We start from the raw sequence: 22291 nt of genomic DNA on the forward strand, positions 1-22291 counted from the left end.
GGCTGTCATTGCTCTCTATACTTCAAAAATATTTCATTTGCTATAAAATGGTTTGGGACATCCTAAGGTCATTAAAGAAGCTATAGATATATTAACCCTTCCCTATTTCCCTCCTTCCCTATTGGTACCTCCCCACCAGCATGCCTTTTCCTTCTATCAGGAGAACCTGCAGCGCTGATTTCTTGCAGTTAATGCCCCTCAACTATTGACTACAGGGGATCTTTTATAGATGGATCTGGTCCAGGCAGCCATTTTTTTTCCATAACTGATGAACCACTTCATGACAGTGCCTTGATAAATACATCCAAATAGGGAGAGTTTTAGCCTCAACTAAAGTCTAGATCATAACTTGCAGCCCTCTGCTAGGAATTATGTGCTCTATACACTTTCCATGTGGTGCCATTTCATTATGGAATTTTCTTTAAAAAAACCAAAAGTTTAATTCTGAATTCTTTCCTCCAAAATGTTCTTCTCTCCTGAAGGTGCCAACTCATGTTGGTTTCTGACCCCACAAATGTAGCCTTTCAGAAGCAGAGGAATGGAGGATTTAGGGAGAGAGTTCTGAAAAGTAAGCTGAGGCAGCTGAAGACTGCCACCAACATTGGCTCTCTGTTTAGATGAAGAAATCCATCAATCACTGTCACTTGGTTTTGCAGAGGACAGTGGAGGGGATGGGGATAGTTGTGAAAATAGGAAATGCTGGTTAACATAGCTGAACAAATAAACAATTCTCCAATCCTTTCAAGAGCTTTTAACATTTTTGATTTAAAAGATAAGGATTTTTGAAACTAGGCAGAAATATCTGTGCGTTTGAGTATATTTTCACATATCAGCAAACAAAAACTGCTATACAGAGTCTATTTAAAAATACTCTCCCCCAAAAACTTCTTATCCTTTGGGAGTCAGGGTGGAATTATACAGAACATTTTCAAAAACAGCTTAAGCAGGTGAGTAGCCTTTGACATAGCAGATTGTACATGGTCTATGGAACCAGTAATGGGTGCAAACATTCTTAAATTTCACTGTGTAATGTTCTTATCCTCACAAACATATCTGTACATTATTTTGCATCTTAGGTTTTTAAAAGATACTCCAAAGACACACAAAAAAAGTACTGGTGAGTTTTACCAGAGTATTTGCCAGACCTTTTGCAACTCATCAGTGGCTGCCCTCGTGTTTTGCAATGATTACCTCCATTGCACCCACTGGGTTTCATTTTCAACTTTGTTGTCTGTGCAGTAATCTGGTGGAACAGATTCTCTGCCTGTTGTATCACCTATCTGATTTTTCCATTCTGGGTGCGTGATCTGCTCCGCCAGGTTACCTTGCACTTTGAATATTAGCTCATTGTCTCATTTGCAGAGCTCTATATCGCTCTACTAACACCGGCAGTGCGGGGTGAGTTTCCCTTAACTTCAGTAATTATTGAAAATAAAATTATTAATTTTTTCAAGATGCAAAAAAGACTTTTGGTTACGCAGCAATAGTTCAAAATAAATTTTGGGTCTGAACTGCAATTTATTTAGAGATACAGCACTGAAACAGGCCCTTCGAGTCTGTGCTGACCAACAACCACCCATTTATACTAACCCGACATTAACCCCATATTCCCTACCACATCCCCACCACCTACCTACACTAGGGGCAATTTACAATGGCCAATTTACCTAACAACCTGCAAGTCTTTGGCTGTGGGAGGAAACCAGAGCACCCAGCAGAAACCCACACAGTCACAGGGAGAACTTGCAAACTCTACACAGGCAGTACCCAGAACTGAACCCGGGTTCCTGGAGCTGTAAGGCAGCAGTACTAACCACTGCGCCACCCAATTGGGAGCATTACAAATGGTGCTCACTGATGGATTACAAAATAAAATAACTAATTAAGCAGAGTTCTTGATAAGGAATTGGCGAACGTTCAGATTTTACAGAAGTATTTCTTTAATTATTTTTAAACTTCTTGTTAATCAAAAGTAGTTTTTCTTCCTACATATAATTTGCTATGTTCCAGCTTACTGGGCGGACAGGCAAATTATTCTCGCCTAGTGCCAACTGCTCATGAGGAGGTTTAACAACAGTAGCCTGAAATAAACCTTCTTTTAAACTTGTCTTCCTTCCTGTTATAAGGTCCTACTCTTCAGCTATTCTTGATGACGTGACCGCAATTGGGAACTATGTGGAGAATCATGGGAATGTGCCAACACCCTGCCACTTGCGTATACAGGAAAATTAGTCCTCAGTTGCAGAGCTAAATTCAAATAAATCAATGTCTTCATACATACAATTACACTGTGAATTCTTCTTCTCAACACTTGCCTAATCACTTTCATCCAGTAAAATCTGATACAAAATTATTTTGTCTTCTATCTTCTTGAAACGGCTTCATTAATCATAATGCACCAAAATACAGTTAAAGTATATTGCTCTATTGTACAAGTAGTGATTCAGCAGCACTGTGAATGAAATACATTTTTATAAACTGTCTCTTTAAGGCTTCAGTAATTTTATCAAATGAAGTAAACTAATCAGGATTAATTTAGGAAAGTAAAAAGGACAATTTGTGCCTTTTCCCCCCAGCATATTTTGTGTTTCAGCACAATGAGCAGTGAAAACAGTACATTTATTACGAGCAGCAGATCCTGATATGACAATAGCATTTTTTGTAAGTCTTTCCCAATGTTAACCGATTATCGTTGTAGCTGAGGACAACTTAATTTTAATGAAATAGATAAAGGTTAATGATGTTCAAAAGATTTGAATTGGCAGGCTCCTTTTGTTCATTATACATATGATTTTGTTGCCCTCATATTGAACAAGTAGTAACATTTTTGATTAAAAATCAACATGTTACTTCCTAGGATGGTGGAACTTGTCTACCGCAGCCCTTAAAATAGTGCCCCTTTAGTTATAGCTCTACTGAAGCTTACAGTCACCAAAAATATGTCAAGGAACTGTACGCATATATAATGAACAAAACTACAACTGGGAACAAAGCAGAAAGTACTAGCAGATTCCATCAATTCAGCAAGTAAATTAGGAACTCACAGTGTTTGAATGAAGAACTGACAAGATTCATCGTGAAGGTAATTTTTGCTTTTGGTGTGGGCAGTGAAGAAGTGGCTGCAGATCAGGCCCTCTACCCCCTGCCACCCCACCAGACCCATTCTATATCCCAACCAAAAATCAAAAAGGGTTTATAACAGATAGTTGATCTGCAAATGCTAGTCTACCACCCACATCGGCACGTTTTACTAAACACTTGATGTAAAAACTTGCCATTTGGATGATTGCTGAATTGTAGTATGTAATAGCTATCAATTTCCCAGTATCACTGCAGCAATAATATTCCTCTATCACCAGCTGTTTATGTTACATGACTTTAAATATTCAAAAATTTAAAGGCAGAATAGTCAACTGAAAGAAGTTACTGTAGTGCTGGCGGGGGCGGGGGGAGTCTTGGGGAGTCAGAATTGGTTAGATTTTCCTGCCCCTATAATATTATCCCTCACCACCTACCACAGAATTGTGAAAACTACTTCAATTGAGGCAGTAAAGGTTGAATGACAGGAACAGAGGGATCGGGGGTAATACGTGCACAAATCATTTAAAGTGGCAGGGCAGTTTGAGAAAGTGGTTTTAAAGCAATACAGGACCCTGGGCTTTATAAATAGAGGCATAGGTCACAAAAGCAAGCAAGTTATGATGAACCTTTAATAAAACACTGGTTCAGCCTCAATTTGAGTATTGTGTCCAATTCTGGACACCGCACTTTAAGAAGGGCGTGAAGGCTTTAGAGAGCATGCAGAAACAATTTACCAGAATGGTTCCAGGGATGAGGACATCAGTTATGTGGATAGATTGGAGAAGCTGGGGTTATTCTCCTCAGAGCTGAGAAGGTTGACAGGAGATTTGATAGAGGTATTCAAAATCAGGAAGGGTCTATTGGTAGAAGGGTCCCATTGGCAGATGGGTCGAGAACCAGAAGGCACTAATTAAAAAGGCATAGGAAGCAACAGCAACATGAGGAATAGCTTTTTTATGCAGCGAGTGGTTAGGATCTGGAATGCACTGCCTGAGAGTGTGGTGGAGGCAGATTCAATTGTGGCTTTCAAAACAGGAATTGAATAAGCACCTGAAGACAGAAAAGTCGCAGGGCTACAGAGATAGGGTTGGGGAATGGGACCAGCTGAGTTGCGCTTGCCTGTGTTGTAATAATTTTATGACTTTATAATTCATTTTTGAGAATTACTTCAATTCATCACTAAATGGGAGGTTGGTGTTTAAGCGTTTTCTTCTATGTTCCTATGAAGGTGACTTATGATCATGATCTTACAAAAATACAGCACCACAAAAATAGATAGAAACATCCCTTATAAGGACTTGCCAACACGAAATCACTTGCTAATTCACAGTAAATGCTTTCTGTATAGCTTTTGAACTTTAGAAGCATGAATAGTTGTCACACATTTTCAGATAAAACTGAAACACTGTGATCTGAACTTTTTTGTCATAAAATGATGGATTACTAATATTTAGTGGATATAAACTGGAATTTGCAGGTAAATGGAGGTTTAAAAGTTTAGAATACTAAACTTTTAATTCATTTAGGGTGGCATTTTCCTGAGATTGCTGAGTTTAGTGAATGGAGAAAATATACATTTCTTCCCTCCCCCTATTTGTTTCTAAATTCAACTGACTCTGAGATCACTTTCTGATTTAATTTTTTTTAAAAACTGAATGTAAAAAAACTCAACAATGCCACAGTGATCTAACTCAGTGGAGCAGGCTCGAGGGGCCATATTCCTATTTCTTATGTTCTCATATCCCACATTCTGAACAAATGCAATAACACCCACAGAATACTCTAAAATAATTTGGAATAATTATAGAAAATCTTAAGGACAGTAATACATTTTGTATTACACTGCCAAATGGTTAAAAAAATTCATATTTTCTTTTGCTGCTTTTCAAAAAAACAATATGCTGCAAATTGGAAATTAAAATCTTTGCAGCCACTTGCCTCCCAGTAGATAGTCTCTTCTCATGGCAGAGATCCTTTTGTTTTGGGAAAATATATTTAGCTTTTCACTCAACATTATTTTGATGAGACTAAATCAGCCATGGAGCTGCTGCACGTGGTTATAGAGATACCTGCAGCTAATCAGCACACATTCAGTTCTCCTATAAGTAATTTCAGGTGATCTGCTGCAAAAACACTCATTTGTTAGTACAATTTGTCTATTAAGAGTTTTAACATAATTCTGAGGCCAAAGTCAATACAGCTTCACTGCTCCTGATAACACAAACATGTCTGAGGTGGCAAACTGGCATGTTATATTGCTCTTTAAAGCTAACATTCGCTTGTCTTTTCATGCAGAATAAACTGGTCAAGCTCAGTTGCCATTTCATTGTCGTCCATTCCTTCTAAATTCTTTATGTTCTCAGGTTCGCTGTGCACTGATTCATCATCGTGGTGACCTTCCACACTATTTCTGATGCCATAACCAAAATAGATTGCAAATCCTTTAAACAGAAAAAAATTATTAAATAGAGCAAGGAATGTGAAAATACAGTTATTGTTTCGCAGTGTAATGTACATTGTAATATACAAGGAAATTTGACTAAAATTCCAAAAATATTGAAATATTTTCTAAAGTTTTCTTTATGAAAGTCAAAAAGTTCAGGAAAGCTAGGAAATTCTGCATTTACTACTGCGATAAGATGCTGAATTTTGATAGGATGTTTGAAAATAGTTGCAGGTAGGCTGTGTATCAGTAAAGTCACCCCTTCCATCTTTTTGTCATGTGCAGTGGACATACTCGAGTATGATGATTAGCTATAACAAAGGTTCACGCGAATAAATCTCCTATTGGGAAGCTTAGAAAAAAAACAAATGAGTCTCTGCAAGACTGGAAAACCTTTTTGGTTACCTGACATTATTGAACCCTTCCAGTCTGTTAAAGCCTTAGAAATCACCTCAGCTACAGTGCATCAACTTATGACTGAATTTTTAAAAATAAATCATGCAGTTGTTAACTATAACCAGAAGATGGCATCATTACATAGAAATCACACCAGTCTCTCCTCCCTGGATTTTTTTTACCAAGCTACTCAACCTCCTCTTGCATTGCACATGTAAAATCTGATTATGGTCACTTTCTCTTACAGTCTCTGATGACTTTGTTTCTCTGTGTTTCTCTTCTGGTTCTGTCTCTCTTTTTCTCTTCTCTACTGCATTTCTCCTCATAACTCTTTTTACTTCTCTCCGTCCTCTTCTGCACCTGTCTTTTTATTTTCCTTTCTTCTTTCCTTTTGAATGGCAGGTGGTGTGTGGTGTGACAGTGAAAGCAGCCATCAATGGCTGCAGGCTGCATTTGGTTTGGGGAGGTTTGGAGGGAAAATGTCGCCCTCAGTGGCTCCTATTGCATCTCTAGCCCCCTTACTTTCCCACTAACCGTTCCAACCAACCCCTACATCTTGCCACTTAAACCCTTGAATCTTCCCCTTTACCTTAATCGTCCATCCACTCCCTCTGGAGCCCCCTTCACCCTAAATCAATTTTCGTCCCGCTTTCTCTCCCACCCCCATTCTTACCTGGTTCCCTGTTTGCTTTCAAAGTTTAATTTTTTTTTGAAAGAAATCAAATTAGAATGAGGAAAGTGTTAATTGTATATCAATTGGGTGTTGTTGTATTCAGGTAATTGGGGTCTTACCTGTGCTCATATATATATATATTTATATTATATTATATATATATAGTAGATTGAAAGAGAAGTTGTTAGTTGGAGGTGCAGAATATGCAATGTGTGTCTCTCTGTAAATAAAAACTTGTAAATGTATAAAGTCTAGGTCCAATGTTCTATTTTTCACTGTCTGTCTATTCGAGTTCTAACATGGTAGCAGAGGGTGTTTGCCTAAATGTGAAGGTTGGAAACTATGATATTTTTTCAAACATAAAACTAAAATCCAAGTGGAAAAAGGCAGAAAGCATGTTTAAATCATCAGGGTATGATAACCCTCTGATATTCTCAGTCTGAACCATATGACAAGTGAAAGAATGAGGCTGATATATGGATACAGGTTACAACTCTACCAAAAGGAAAACAAGGCATGGCCTTCCTGCATGAGGTAAAATCAGAAGAAAGGCATTTTTTGAGATGGATGCCAGTTAGATAGTGATGAAGGTTTGAACTCTCTGATAGAATTTCTGGCTGAAATCTATAAGAAAGATAACCTATTTAAATGCCTATGAGACCTGGTCAGAATTTGATAACTTTTGGAAAATTCATGGTCATTCCATGGAAGAATGTATCACAGACTTTAACAAATTAGACAAAAAGTTGACAAAGTTCAAGTTGGGGATCCCTGGATTGGTACTAGCATTTAAATTACTAGATTATGCTAATGCAACTGCTCCTAACTGCCATTCAGTTCTTGGAGAAGGGGATGCTAGTGAATTAAACGTCTGCTGCTTTAAAAAAAATTCTGGAGGAACTGTCATTCCCTTCAGCCGTCATGGAACAAATGAAGCATTCTGCTGTGATACAAAAAAATCAGACTCAATGGCTACCAGGTACCGGATGCAGGCATCAATCTAACAGAATGATTAAAGGCAGACAAAATAGTGATAAAAGCACATAGCAAATTTGGTTATATCAGCAGAAGATGAAATTGAAACAGTAATATTGGGTGAATGAATTTGAGAAATGCCCAAGGAAAAGTTGAGATGTTTTTTGATGTGACTGAGAGTATTGTTAATGTGGCAAATTGTGCAGAGCAAAGAGGCAGAGTCCTCGAAATGATACATGAAAATCATTCTGAGGAAGAGGATGATGATATGATGAATCTGAACACATTATACCGCTCACAAGTTTTATTTGCTCACTCAACTTGCTATCAGTCAAAAATCCTTCTAAAAATTAAGTGTAGTTGATGCAGAGATTATGAGGCTAATACAAGAGATTAGTGAAAATGGTGAAATCTGCAAGCAGTATCGAAGGATGTCCCATGTCTTATTGTAAGCCTTCCATTGGCACGTGACTTTAACAAGATAACTGTAATGAATCTAAAGGTATGCGACAAAGACACATTTTTTTTATTGAAATAGAAACAAGAAATGCTGGAAATAATCAGCTGAGTATTTCCAGTATTTCTTGTTTTTATTTCAGATTTCCAGCATCTGCAGCATTTTGCTTTTATTTTAATGTTTTTTATTGACCTGGTTATGAGATTTAATATTTCTACACTAATGTAGAGTAAGGAAGAGATAGTTACAATAAAATATGGAAAAATGGATAGGGGTCATCCGTAAAGTTTATGGCCGATAATGGAAATGAATTTGCTAATAAGGAGTTAAGAGTTAAGTATAATATAGGTATCACTGTCATGAATACAGCAGCTGGGAGTCCTTTTAGCAATGGTCTTTTGTGAAAGGAACCTTGCTATGTTTGACAAAATGGTGAGTAAAATATTGGCTGATTGACTAGAATGTAAATTATCAAAGCCCTGACATAGGCAGATCATGCAAAGAATTCTCTTCAGATGATTGGAAGATATAGGGCTCGATTTTACCTTAGGCGGACGGGAATTCGCCACCGACGTAAATTGTCCCGAGGTAGGACTTCCACCCACTTGAGGGAGGAAGTCCCGCCTCAGTGAGCTGCCGGCAAATCAGCGGGCCAGCAGCTCTTAGTCCCAGCAGTGGTGGCCACTGCTGGGTCTGCAGCCCAGCCGGCGCAATGGGGCCTGGAGATGAGGTAAGTTGGGCTTGCCTCACCAGGGGGATCGGTCCTTCCCTTGTGAGTCTGGAGTGGCCGTTTGGAGGGAGGGGGGTGTCTTGGGTCCCAGGGTTGGGAGGTGTGGGCAGCCCTCAATTGGGCACCCTGTGCCTAACTGCCATGGCCCTGCACCTCCCCCCACACACGGGGCACGGAAAGGCTGGCAGCTATCGCTGGGTGACCTTTTATGTCCCCAGCATGCCTGCTTGCCATGCGTAAAATACCCGTGGAGGCGGATGAGGGCCCCTAAGTAGCCGTTAAGTGGCCACTTAAGGGCCTTGACTGGCCTGTGGCGGGCGGGCCATTTACCCCCCTACCTGACCACCATAATGTTGACCGGAGGCATGTGCAGGGCGGGTAGGCCTCCCGGAGCCTCCCGCTCAATTTTATGCTGCCCCCACGACACCATCCAACCCACTGGGGTGGTGTAAAATTCAGCCCATAATTCTTACCAACTAGTCTGTAGGCAAAATCTTAAATTACCTTCTGTTTTTTGTGATAATCCTCCTACTCTAGAAGATACTACAATTAGTCCCTTTTTTGAGCATTTAAATTCTTTGTACACAGGGAGACAAGGCTGAGATATCAAAGAAAATGTGTACAGCACTGAGGCATTGTATTAGACCATCTTAGACAGAGTTCAATTGAGGAGATTTGGTATACTATAAGAGGGAGGGTCACAGGGAATGGAAAGGCCCTGGTAAGGTAATAGGTCATGATAGTCAGACAGTACTTGTTAAACATGACAATCAAACTGTTAAGGTTCATTTCTCATAATTAATCGGAATTCATTACAAATTCTCGTACTCTGAGCTGATAGAAGTAAACGAGGAACCTTTTACCTCAAATGCTGGTGCTTTTTGTGTTGAGTGTCCAGAGGCATAGAATGTGGTAGGTCAAGGGCTGGACAGTGGTAATGTGAATGATTATGACACATGACAGAGCTATTACACTCACAGATCAATTATCCACAGAGTGTATATAAACAGGTGACATATCATCCAGAGGCGATGAATGAATGGAGAGATGCAACGATTATGGGATATGTAGGAAAAACTACTGGCAAGTTTAAATATTAGTTGAATGTTCAGGATGATGGAAAAGAAGCGAGATCCATGCACTGGCAAAACGAGGTGAAAGAGTGTAAAGTAAGAAAGCGCAGTAAAATAACGATAGCGACTCCAGATGTGACTCTTGCATCAGAAAATGATACCAACTAGAGAATAAACCTTCGATAGTACAAGAGGGAGGGAACTAAGCTGGCAGTTACGGAAAAATGACCATTGCATCTTCAGATCATTTCTGCTCACCAACTGATATCTTGGACCTTTACTCAACAATTTTATTCACTACTTTAGCTCTCCAAATTTCTCTCCTTCCTTCTGTTTAAAAGGCAATGATTCTCTTGCTGGATACAGCTGCACAGGTAGGTACTGATCATCTTCCAGTAAGTACATTACCTAAGTGTCCATTGCTCATGAGTGACCGTTGACAAGTGCTGGCAGACAATTTGTTTGTGGCAGACATTGCAATTGATCCTGAGCGATTTCAGCTGACATTCATACAAATCCAGTGGCGCAATGGCCCACCAGGATTTCAGGGCTGTGAAACCTGACATGTGATGGGCGCTTTCAAAAATTTGAAATAGATAAATAGATAAGAAAAATTATACCACTGGTGCTTACCAACAGCCATCCAAATAGAAAAACGAATCCAAGTGTCCCCACTCAGCTGCATCATCAGGTAGATATTGACAAAGATGCTGATAATAGGCAGGAATGGTAAGAGTGGCACCTAAAATATATCAACATTGTTTCGGTTAACTTTCTGTAGAAGGCATACACAAGTCTTGAAATCCTACAACTTAATCTTTCATAAATTGCAATTCACAGAAAATCCATAGTAACATTATTGACATAGCTGTGTACGTTGTAAAATAATAAAATGCTATTGGATACCTGAAACAAAAGATGATAACTAAGAGTCAAACAGAATCCAGAAGGTCAAACCCTGGTTTTATTTAGTTAAGCTAATCTCAGCAGACAATAGCAATAAGGGAGTGACAACCTGCATTTATCTCTCCGTGTTAGGCAGGAAAAAAATAACTAGTAAGTAAGGTTCTTGTTGCTGTTCACCATCAGTGACGCCTGCTGGAAAGTGCATGTGTGGACGCCTGGTAAAGACAGCATCAAGTTTGGCCGCACTTCCCCACAATAAAATAATCTGCTGACATACAGGTCCTGAAAATTATTTGGGCCTACTGCGCCAATGTAAGTGCAGTGGAATAGAAATTCTACTCTTCCCCAGACCACCACTCTTCACCCTGACAGATTTTCTGGGGTTATCTAAGTTAAATAATCGCATCAGGGATGTGCAATTGTATAGGTGTATCTTGCCCACAAACAGATGAAAGAAGAAGATGGCAGCTATGTGACTGCTTGGAGATGCTTTTACAACCGAGGCAACTGTCCTTCTCTAGTTCCACTTCTCCATGGGTCACAACATATATTTAAATGTTTATCAATTTACTGATATGGCCAATTATATACTCTTTTTTTATTTCAAAATATAATCCACCAACCAGGTTTCTTTAATAAACAACAGAATTATTAATTTATTATGAAACAAGACTTATTCAATAAAGATGCAAAGCTTAATAACACACAGGTTGAAATATGAAAGTTCCCTTCTAAATTTTAACTCAACACACATGCACACCGGTTAAAAAAAAAAGTTTTCTCTGCAGAGATCTCTTTACAAAAAAACCCCCAAAAAATCTTTGGCCAAATACTTGCTAATTTGTGGAGGAAAAGGATAAGATATGATATGTTCCAAGCTGGTCCTTTATTGTGGCGTCCAGATACGTGTAGACGTCTGTCACTGGGATCTTTTTTGGAGCAGTTCTCTTCACGTGAGGTTGAGGATTAGTCTGGCAGGCTTTTCAGGAGAAATGCGGCATCAGGGGTTTTGGCTATCACACTGGATTCTCAGGGTTTCTCAAAAAGGTGGAAAAAGATGAGCTGGTGGCTTCTCTCTTAGCAGACTTACCCCCAAGTGACTCAACACAATATCCAAACATGAAACCAACTCTTGACCTCCGTAAATCTTGACATGTCACTTCTCTGTGAACAACTCCCCTAGTCACCAAGGCTCCTGCTGTTTACGTAGCTTTAGGCATGTAACTTGCAGCAAGGGTTTGTTTTTAAACCAAGTTCCAAGTCCTTCCAGTGACCTTTTTTTAAAAAAAACAAAGTCTAGCATCTATGGAATCTCTTCAGTCTTTCAAATGAATCGATTTCCACAATTTTTAAACGCGAGTCCTCAAAAAATATTTAAAAATGGAAGCACTTTCATAACAATGCAGCTGATGAACTCTACCAGAAGGTACGCAAAGCAAGTCATTGGTCCCCTTTGTAAAAGCTGACAAAATAACTGTTTGTATCAATTCTGGTTTCCTGCAAGCCATGACCAGAGCCTGGAGACTGTGGTGGCCCCACTTCTGCTGTTACAATGACAAGGATACTGGTTCTTCCCAGCCTCAGATTGCTGGGCAGAAAGGAGATGGGAATTCTGGCAGAGGACGCTGTCTCACTGGTCCAGCCTCCTCATGATGGGAGGGGCCTTGTATGGGACAGACAGAATTTTCACCTGTTCCAATAGAAACTTGCTTCTGTTGCTCTTCTGGGCAGTGATGCACATTTCCAAGGTCTGTCTGATTTTCCTTCCTTACCACTGCACCTACAGGAGTGGTAGTATCCCAGAAGCAATCATGGTTTCATTTAACTAAGCTAATCTTAGCAGGTATCTAGGCACCAAGGAAGTTTGGGACCTCACTAGTTGGGCTCATAAGTGTGTAACGGTCACTTGTGTAAGGTACTGGAAGGTGCCAAGAGGCATTTAAGCTGCATTCTTGCATCAGCCATCATATTCACGAGAGCAGGCGAGCCAGGAGAAATGGAAATAAATAGCATTACAAGCTACAAAAAAAAAACTTGAGGTTGGCACCCATTCCATTCTTTTCAATTTAAGGTTTATTGTTGAAATTTGAAGTTTGTTCATTAAGATTCATTTACCTTTATTCCCACTGCCAATTACATAGAATATACAACACAGAAACAGGCTAAGTGGCCAAAAAGGTCCATGCCAGCACTTTTGTTCCACACAAGCTTCCTCCCATGTTATTAGCATAATCTTCTATATCTTTCTCCCTCATGTACTTATCTAGTTTCCCCTTAAATGCATCCATGCTATTTCTCCCAACTACTTCTTGTGGTTATGAATTCCCCATTTTTACCACTCTTTGAATAAAGAGTTCAGCTGGGTGGAACCACACTTGCCTGGTTCCATTCTCATCCATTTAATCATAAGCCAGAGAATCGCCTGCAATAGTTTCTCTTCCTGCTCCCACACCGTTACCTCTGCTGGCCTCCAAGGATCTATCCTTGGAGTTCTCCTATTTCTCATCTGTATGCTGCCCCTCAGTGACATCATCCAAAACACAGCATCAGTTTCCACATGTTTGTTGACAACACCCAGCTCTACCTCACCACCACCTCCCTTGACTCCTCCACTGTCTCTAAATTATCAGAATGCTTGTCCGATATCCAGTACTGGATCAGCAGAAATTCCCTTCAACTAAATTTTGGGAAGATTGAAGCCATCATCTTCGGTCCCTGCCAGAAACTCCATTTCCTCTTCCTGGCAACTGAGGCTGAATCAAACTGTTTGTGACCTTAGTGTCATATCTGACCCAGAGATGAACTTCCTCCACATATCCGTGCCATTACTAAGGCTGGCCATTTCCACCTCTGCAATAGCACTTGTCTCTGTCCTGCCTCAGGTTATCTGCTGCTGAAACTCTCAACCATCCATTTGTTCCCTCTAGGCCTGACTATTTCAACACATTCCTGGCCAGCCTCTCACATTCTACCCTCCATAAACTTGAAGTCATCCAAAACTCTGCTGCCCTTTGTCCTAACTCACACCAAGTCCCTTTCCCACATCACCCTGTTCTCGTTGACGTACACTGGCCCACGGTTAAGCAATACCTCAATTTTAAAAATATCATCCTTGTTTTCAAATCCCTCCATGACCTCGCCCCTCCCTATTTCTGTAATCTCCTCCAACTCTCCGAGGTATCTGCGCTTCTCTGATTCTGGCCTCTTGAGCATCACTGATTTTAATCGCTCCAACACTGGTAAACATGCTTTCAGCTGCCAACGGCCTAAGCCCTGGAATTCCCTCCCTAGATCTCTCTGCCTCTCTACTTTTCTTTCCTCTTTTAAGATGCTCCTATCTGCCCAAATACCTCCTTATGTGACCCTGTGTCAAAATTTGCTTTATAATGTTCCTGTGAAGTTCCATGGAACATTTTATTATATTAAAGACATTATACAAATACAAGTTGCTACTGTGAAGAAGTTTTTCCTGAAATCCCCATAGGATATATTAGTGACTATCTTATCCTAACAGCCCTGTGAGTGTACCAACATCTCAAGGACTGCAGTGGTTCAAGAAGGCAGCTCACCACCATCTTCTCAAGGGCAATTAGGGATGGGCAATAAACGTTGGCACAGCCAGCGATGCCCACATCCTCCGAACGAATAAAAAAAAATTATGGCCTCTAGTTTTGATCTCCCCAACAAGTGGAAACATTTTTTCACGCCTACCCTAGCAAACACTTTCATAACCTTAAAGACCTTTATCAGGTCACCCCTCAGCCTTCTCTCTTCTACAGCAAACAGCCCCAGTTGTTTAATTTTTCCTGATAGGTATAACCTCTCAATTCTGGTATCACCCATTTAATTTTTTTTTGCCACTTTCTCCAGTGCCTCTATATCCTTTTTACAATATGGAGACTAGAAATGAGCACTGTGTGGTCTAACTAAAGATCCATATAAGTTCAACATAACTTCCCTGCTTTTAATTCTATCCCTCTAGAAACAAGCCCCAGCACTTTGTTTGCTTTTTAATGGCCTTATAAACCTGCAACACTAATTTAATGATCTGTGTTTCTGTACCTTTGCTCTTCCACCCCATTTAGACTCTAGTTTCAAAGCAGTAGGTGGTCTCCTTATTCTTCCTACCAAAATGCACCACTTCACACTTATCTATACTGAAATTCATTTGCCATCTATTGTGCTGACCACGTGGTGTTTCCATCTATATGAGCAACTAGAAAGAAAATACAAACTGTAAATTGTCAGGAAAATTTGAAAAGACATGATGCAAATGATCACGGACAAAATTTACTTTTTGTCAGTGATACTAAATTGCAGCTTACACTAAACTAATGGCTGCAGTAACACATGTATGCACTACCCATTGTTGTTCTCCTGTTTTTTAAAATTCATTCTCAGGATGTGGACACTGCTGGCAAGATCAGCATGTAATACTCATCCTTAGCTGACCTGATAGTGGTGTGTCTTCTCGAGCCTCTGTGGTCCATACGGTAACTCTTGTTATTCTTTGTTAGGGTTTGATTTAACTGAGTGGCTTGCTAGACCACTTCACAGGGCAGTTAAGAGTCAATCACATTGGTGTGGGACTGAACTCATATACTTGCCAGGACATTAGTCTAAGCGACATTAGTGACCAGTTGGATTTTTACAACATACTAACAGCTTCATGGTCACTTTTTTTATTTCCAGATCTTTAGAACAGTATTCAACTTGCCATGATGGGATTTGAATGCATGTTCTTTGGCTTACTAGTTTGGTAACATAACCTCCATGCTACTGTACCCAATATCTACTATATATCATCCAGTTACCCTCTCAGGAGATCCCACAAAATCAGTTAACCCCTAGTGGAATTCAGCAACAGAAACTCTACAATAGAATGCTGATCAATTACCATGAAAACCACTTTGATCTGACTTTGAGGTTGTTTCTGGATGATGAAAACAGAGACACCAAGCATGACCAGGAGTACAGCAAGAATCCCTATGCTCCAGGGGACCGCAGAAAGAATTGCTTCATTGGCATAAGTAATCAGCACACTGAGTGCACAAATGACAACAGCTGAAAAAAAAATGAAGCAAATTAGAATAGTCAGTTAAAATAATACCTTACATTTAAGTACAAGCATTTAAGGGGTAAATTTTGGATCACCTCGCCTGTCAATGGTGCATATCAGAAAGTTGTGAACATACTACCCGTGATTTTCTGATATAGATTTCAGCAGGCCAGGGTCCTCGTGTCAATACGCTGCAGGAAATTACCCCCTTAACATTGTATTATCTACATCCAACCTATCCATTTTCACAGAAACAGATAATGCTAGAAATACATAACAAGTCAATCAGCACCTGAAAGAGAAAGTAAATTTTTAGGTATTACCTTTCATTCAGGTGTCCAGCATCTGCACATTTTTTACAACTTCTTATTTTCATTTCTCTATTGTCATTCTTCCCCTTTTCTTTTAAATAGTTTTGCCACCTCTTCAGGTCTCCCAGTATAACACACCATTCCCATAGCTCATAGGCAGTTTTCTCTCTTGCATCTTGCAAAGCTGCAATGACCAACCCAAAAATTTCCTACTGTTCCTCTGACGAAAGATCTCTCATCTGCCTATAATCATTCTCATCCCACTGCGTTATCACCAACAGTTGCTGTCCAAAAATAAAAAAAAAGTAAAATAAAAAGTGGGCAGAGTTTATGATCTGAAATTGTTGAATTCAATATTGAGTCCGGAAGGCTGTAAAGATGAAATGCTGGGCTGAATTTTACCGGCGCCCCCCCAACGTCGGGGGTCGTGGCGGGGGGTGGGGGGGGGGCGAATGCCACCTCCTCAAGGGCAATTAGGGGTGGATAATAAATGCTGGCCTCGCCAGTGACGCCCACATCCCATGAACGAATAAAAAAAATTCCAAAAATGGTGATTCTAGCAGTGGGGCGATGGAGCTGATAGATTTGTTTGACAAAAAGTGGAAAATTTTGGGCTAAAAATTCATTAAGGCCCATATTCAGGGATGGTAATGATGATTTGCGATCTGCCTACACCCATTTCTGTTGAGGCAGGGAACATGCAAACTTTGTGCTGCCTCATTTGCATGATTTCCGTTTGCAGCCCAATGCGACCCCCACTGATAGGGGGCCGAACAACATAGGAAGCAAGCATGTGTTCCAGCTAGTCTCCAGCTCTGACCCTCTTAAAGGGAAGCTTAACTGAATCATTGGAGGGCTGCTGCTAATTATCATGACTGCAATTGGAGAGAATGGGATTGGAGCACCAGGGCAGAGACAGGGCTCTGTGATTCACAGATGTGGAGCTCGAGACCTTAGTCATGGAGATGAACAGGAGTAGAGACACTATGTTTCCACAGAGAGGCCAGCAGGCCAGAAAGGAATGCCCTCCAAAGGCAATGGGACCAGCTGGCTAGGGAGGCCATCTCCTGGAGTGGCTTAGAGGACCTGGCAGCAGTGCCAGAAGGGCTTTCAGGATCAGTGAATGCCACACCACCAACCTCTCATGCTGCTCAATGCACCACACCCCATCACACACTCATCAGTCCCTAGCATATACTCCACCTCACTCTCACACACCTTCCAATGATGCCAGCCTCCCACCCACCTCTTGCTACCTCCAAAGAGCTCCAGATATTCAGCTGTGGCAGGCACATCACCCACACACAGTGCAAGACAATCACTCAAATTCTGCCCCTTCTCTCTTATAGGACAAGGTGGCATGAAATACAAAAGAGGTGCAGATAACGGGGGGGAGGGGGGGGCGCCTTTATCCTGAGCCCAACGGCCATGAGCCCATATTATCCGACATCGCAGAGTGCATTCAGGAAGATGATATGTTGCTACCTCATGCCCCTTCTCACCCTGCTATATGGCATGAAGTGCAAGCTGCAGGTGGTCTTTTTGCTTTACACCCCATCCTCCCTCCCTTATCCCAACCCTCCCCTCCTTTCCTTCTGATCTTATGCTTTCAGCTACCCAAGAACTGCCACCTGGCAAGCCACAGCAGTCCAAGGCAGAAGAGAGGGAGCTGCACCAGACCTCTGAGGAAGAAACATTATCACTTCATCTAACGCAAGTGGCCACCAGCTCAGATATTAGCACTGCATGACCTAGAGGCTAGAATTTGGAATTGGTATCTGTACATGGTGAGTCATTGGGCACAAATGGGCTGCAACCTGGCTATGGGGACAAGATTTACTCCCATTTGGAAACAAACAAACTTATTAGTGAGAGGCAGCATGGTTTTGTGAAGGGGAGGTCATGTCTCACTAATTTCATTGAGTTTTTCGAGTAAGTGACAAAGGTGATTGATGAAGAAAGGGCAGTGGATGTTATCTATACGGACTTTAGTAAAGCCTTTGACAAGGTCCCTCATGGCAGACTGGTACAAAAGGTGAAGTGACACGGGATCAGAGGTGAGCTGGCAAGATGGATACAGAACTGGCTCGGTCATGGAAGACAGAGGGTAGCAGTGGAAGGGTGCTTTTCTGAATGGAGGGCTGTGACTAGTGGTGTTCCGCATGGATCAGTGCTGGGACCTTTGCTGTTTGTTGTAAATATAAATGATTTGGAGGAAAATGTAGCTGGTCTGATTAGTAAGTTTGTGGACGACACAAAGGTTGGTGGAGTTGCGGATAGTGATGAGGATTGTCAGAGGATACAGCAGGATATAGATCGGTTGGAGACTTGGGCGGACAAATGTGAGGTAATGCATTTTGGAAGGTCTAATGCAGGTGGGAAGTATACAGTAAATGGCAGAACCCTTAGGAGTATTGACGGGCAGAGAGATCTGGGCATACAGGTCCACAGGTCACTGAAAGTGGCAACGCAGGTGGATAAGGCAGTCAAGAAGGCATACGGCATGCTTGCCTTCATCGGTCGGGGCATAGAGTATAAAAATTGGCAAGTCATGCTGCAGCTGTACAGAACTTTAGTTAGGCCACACTTAGAATATCGTGTGCAATTCTGGTCGCCACACTATCAGAAGGACGTGGAGGCTTTGGAGAGGGTACAGAAGAGGTTTACCAGGATGTTGCCTGGTCTGGAGGGCATTAGCTATGACGAGAGGTTGGATAAACTCGGATTGTTTTCACTGGAACGACAGAGGTGGAGGGGCAACATGATAGAGGTTTACAAAGTTATGAGCGGCATGGACAGAGTGGATAGTCAGAAGCTTTTTCCCAGGGTGGAAGAGTCAGTTACTACGGGGCATAGGTTTAAGGTGCGAAGGGCAAAGTTTAGAGGGGATGTGCAAGGCAAATTCTTTACACAGAGGATGGTGAGTGCCTGGAACCTGCTGCCGGGGGAGGTGGTGGAAGCAGGTACGATAGCGACGTTTAAGAGGCATCTTGACAAATACATAAATAGGATGGGAATAGAGGGATACGGACCCCAGAAGTGCAGAAGGTTTTAGTTTAGACAGGCATCAAGATCGGCGCAGGCTTGGAGGAGGAGCTGCTGCCTCCTGCAGCTAGGGGCTGCTCCTCTGCCCCTCTGGCAGTATCGTCAGATCCTCCTTAATCCCTGCCAACAGAGTCGTGCTGTTGCTGTGCTGGAGGCCCTCGGATGCTGGGGCCCCCCAGCCTAAGGCATCCAGAGAACGACTGCCCAGCTCATTCCTAGCTAAGGAACAACAAGGGCAGCAGCCTGCACCACTTCAGCTGACACTGAAGGGGGAGCACCGCATAGGCTTTCATGCAAGAGAATAAAGAAAAACAAATAGATTCATGGGGTTATCATGTGCACAGAGTAGGGTCTGTTGTAAATGTGAATAAATTGTTTCTTAAAAGCATGGATGAGCTCCCTTCTCTTCTGTCAGGCCTTTGGTCCTTTGCTGCAACCCAGCCTCTGTGAAGAGGCTGAAGGCGAAACAGCATGTTGCGAGGGCCAACTCTGGAGCCTGGCCAGTTCAGCGCTGGGAGGGAAGGGAGGGGAGGAGGGAAGAAAGCAATGTGGCTGCATAATCCGATGGCCATCTCAGCTTGAGTTGGGATCCGTGTGGAAGCACACAGTTGTTGGCCCGCCTGAAAAGGCATTGGTGACCTCTTTGATGCACCAATGGGCTGTTGACTGCGAGATCTCACACATGTCCCCAATGAATCCCTGGACTGATCCAGAGACATAGATGTTCAGCACCAGCTGAACTTGTATTGGATTCCCACCAAATCCCCTGGGGCACAGCTTATCCTGCATCATAGTGCAGAGATCAGTTCTGCCCTCCCTGGAGAGGGGAATCTTCATTAGCACTGCCTCTCGGACATCTGTAGGTAGTTGAGTCTCAATCTGTAGATCCTCTATGGATGGTGCCTCCTTCTGTTTGGGGAAACCCTTTCACTTTCTCCTCTGCTCCCTTCTCCACCCACTGGAGGCTGCTGCAGCTGACCCTTCTGTGGGCTCACAGGCCATTGTGGTACAGCTGCAGTGCCTGTCCCTCCCTCCCACTCTGCTGCATCTCCACGTCAATAGGATCCCCGAAGCCTGGATGAATGAGGTCCATGATAGGTGGCCTCTCCCAAAATCCTAGTCCATCATTGCCAGCAGCTCCCCCTTCTTACACCCATTTGTGAGCTTTGCTGAGGTGGTACTTGCCTACTGCGCCCTTGCAATGGCCCATTACAGGTCAGATACACTTGCCCTCATGCCTCACACAATGTACAATGTCCTCCTATTACCACCCTGCCTAGCAGTCGATGGTTGCCCTCTCCATGGCCTCCCCTAGCAGCCAGCCATGCTCTCCCACCTCCATGTTGCATCCTTGAAGGAGGCAAGCCTCTGAAGTCCTGTGAAACCTATGTGCCATTTATAAAATTCAATCCCAACCATTAAATCCCTTTTGAATGGCCTCTTAACTACCTTAATTACCTGCCTGCCACATCGCCATCAGAACACCCTTCCATGCTTGCCGCCATCGGTAAAACCGAATGGGACGTCATGCGCAGGGTTCCTGTCTGACGCATCCCATCTTGATTTTACGTCCCCCCGCCTCCATTCCTGTATCCTGGGACCGCTTGAAATTCGGCCCCAAATACACAAAATGGAAAATGTTCCATTCTTCAAAACCACACCCTTCAGCTCAATGAATGCCAAATGCACATAAATAGCACATTTGTACTACCTGTACCTCAGACCATTAATTCAACTTTTTGTGAAACTGAATGAGGTCATAGTGAATGACCTAGCCAGTTTTATGCAGGAATAGGTGACAAAGTTAATCAATGTACATGGTCGGAGCCTGTTTCTTTTGTGTTCCAACTTCATATGTTGGTAATTGGGGCTCAACAAGAGTGGAAACATTTGGATGGATTTGGAAATTCATTAGTAGGGCTTTTAGTTAAAATATTCCTGGTCAACATCAAGGAATTTCCTTCCCTTTGTAGCTGCTAAAGTTCAATATTGTCTTTGACCATTTTTCTTCTGATATTTTTTAAGTATATTCTCCCATTAGTAAGGCTATACTATATACAGAAATTTAAAAAATAAATAAGTACAAAAGAAAGGCAATTCAGGTGCTAAATTTGTGGGGATCCATTTTTTTTTTTATCATGCTCTGGTGAATGCCTTAAACAGCTATTAGGCTCCTGGATGTGTAAATTAGGGACCCAACACCTGTTCAAAAGACAATACATCATTACAACCTGGTTGCAAGTTTAACCTCAGGCCTGTGAGGAGAAAGCCCTGTAGTTTACCCAAAAGATGAACCTAGTGTCGAGTGAATCTGGGGCCAGAAGTGGCCTATAAAAGTTAGTTGTTTTCATTTATTTGTAAGCCAGGAGAAGCAGGAGAGCAAACCTGGGGCTTCCTTCCTCCTCCTCTTTACAGTGATGCCCTCCCATCCTCACTCCATTGCACTCACCTAGATTGCAGGGGATTGTTTCTTCAGGTCCCTCGAGGTGGCCTCCTGAATCTGACATCCCACTCCTACCCACCAGCCAGGTAGGGCTTCCCACTGGGTTTGGGTGGGAGACTTGACTTCCAGATGCAGATGAAGCCGAAGAGTTAAAATCTCCTGGACCTCACGCTGCAAAGACACAGAGGGCTTGCCATCGTCCTCAGCCCCTTCCCTTACAACTCCAGCTGGGAGTTAAAATCCAGGTGTAAATTCTTCCACATTGAAACCCATTTTCAATTCCTTCATACATCCCCTTAATTTGCCTTGATCCTTTGGAATACTCTCAATCTTGCTTACATGTGTTGTCTGGCTTCATAGTTTGTAATCATCAACAGGTTTCATTATCTAAAACACGTGGCCCCCAGTTCAAATTGGTCTACTATGCTGGGGAACTGAGTCGCACCTGCGCCATTACTTTTATTATTCGTTGGTCTGTTCGTTTCAATTTTGTGATCAAGGAGGTCTAGAAATGGCTATTCTCAGCAATGCTGCCTAATTGACAGATAAGTCCTATGTTATGCATGCTAAGTTCTTAGCATCAATAACTTGAGGTATATCTAAATTAATAGGAATATGGAGTTAAACATGTGGTCCCCGAATTTCAAAGATATTACTTAATTTCCCAAAATGACAAAAGCCTTAGACCTCTTGGTCTTG

General features: G+C 42.0%; 1 protein-coding gene across 8 annotated transcripts in view; it reads right to left on the reverse strand.

The window, feature by feature from the left end:
* Nucleotides 1-799: 799 nt before the first annotated feature.
* The window catches only part of slc7a2 (solute carrier family 7 member 2), a 268766-nt gene continuing 247274 nt past the window's right edge, over nt 800-22291 (reverse strand). For all 8 annotated transcript variants that reach the window (XM_068034690.1, XM_068034675.1, XM_068034698.1 and 5 more), the window contains 3 exons: nt 15632-15798; nt 10462-10570; nt 800-5522 (listed from right to left, as the gene is read on the reverse strand). In XM_068034690.1, coding sequence (XP_067890791.1) covers nt 5350-5522; nt 10462-10570; nt 15632-15798 — 449 coding nt within the window. In that variant the 3' untranslated portion in view covers nt 800-5349. The remainder of the gene's footprint in view (nt 5523-10461; nt 10571-15631; nt 15799-22291) is intronic.

This window comes from Heterodontus francisci, chromosome 1 (assembly GCF_036365525.1).
Source record: "Heterodontus francisci isolate sHetFra1 chromosome 1, sHetFra1.hap1, whole genome shotgun sequence".
Taxonomy (NCBI): domain Eukaryota; kingdom Metazoa; phylum Chordata; class Chondrichthyes; order Heterodontiformes; family Heterodontidae; genus Heterodontus; species Heterodontus francisci.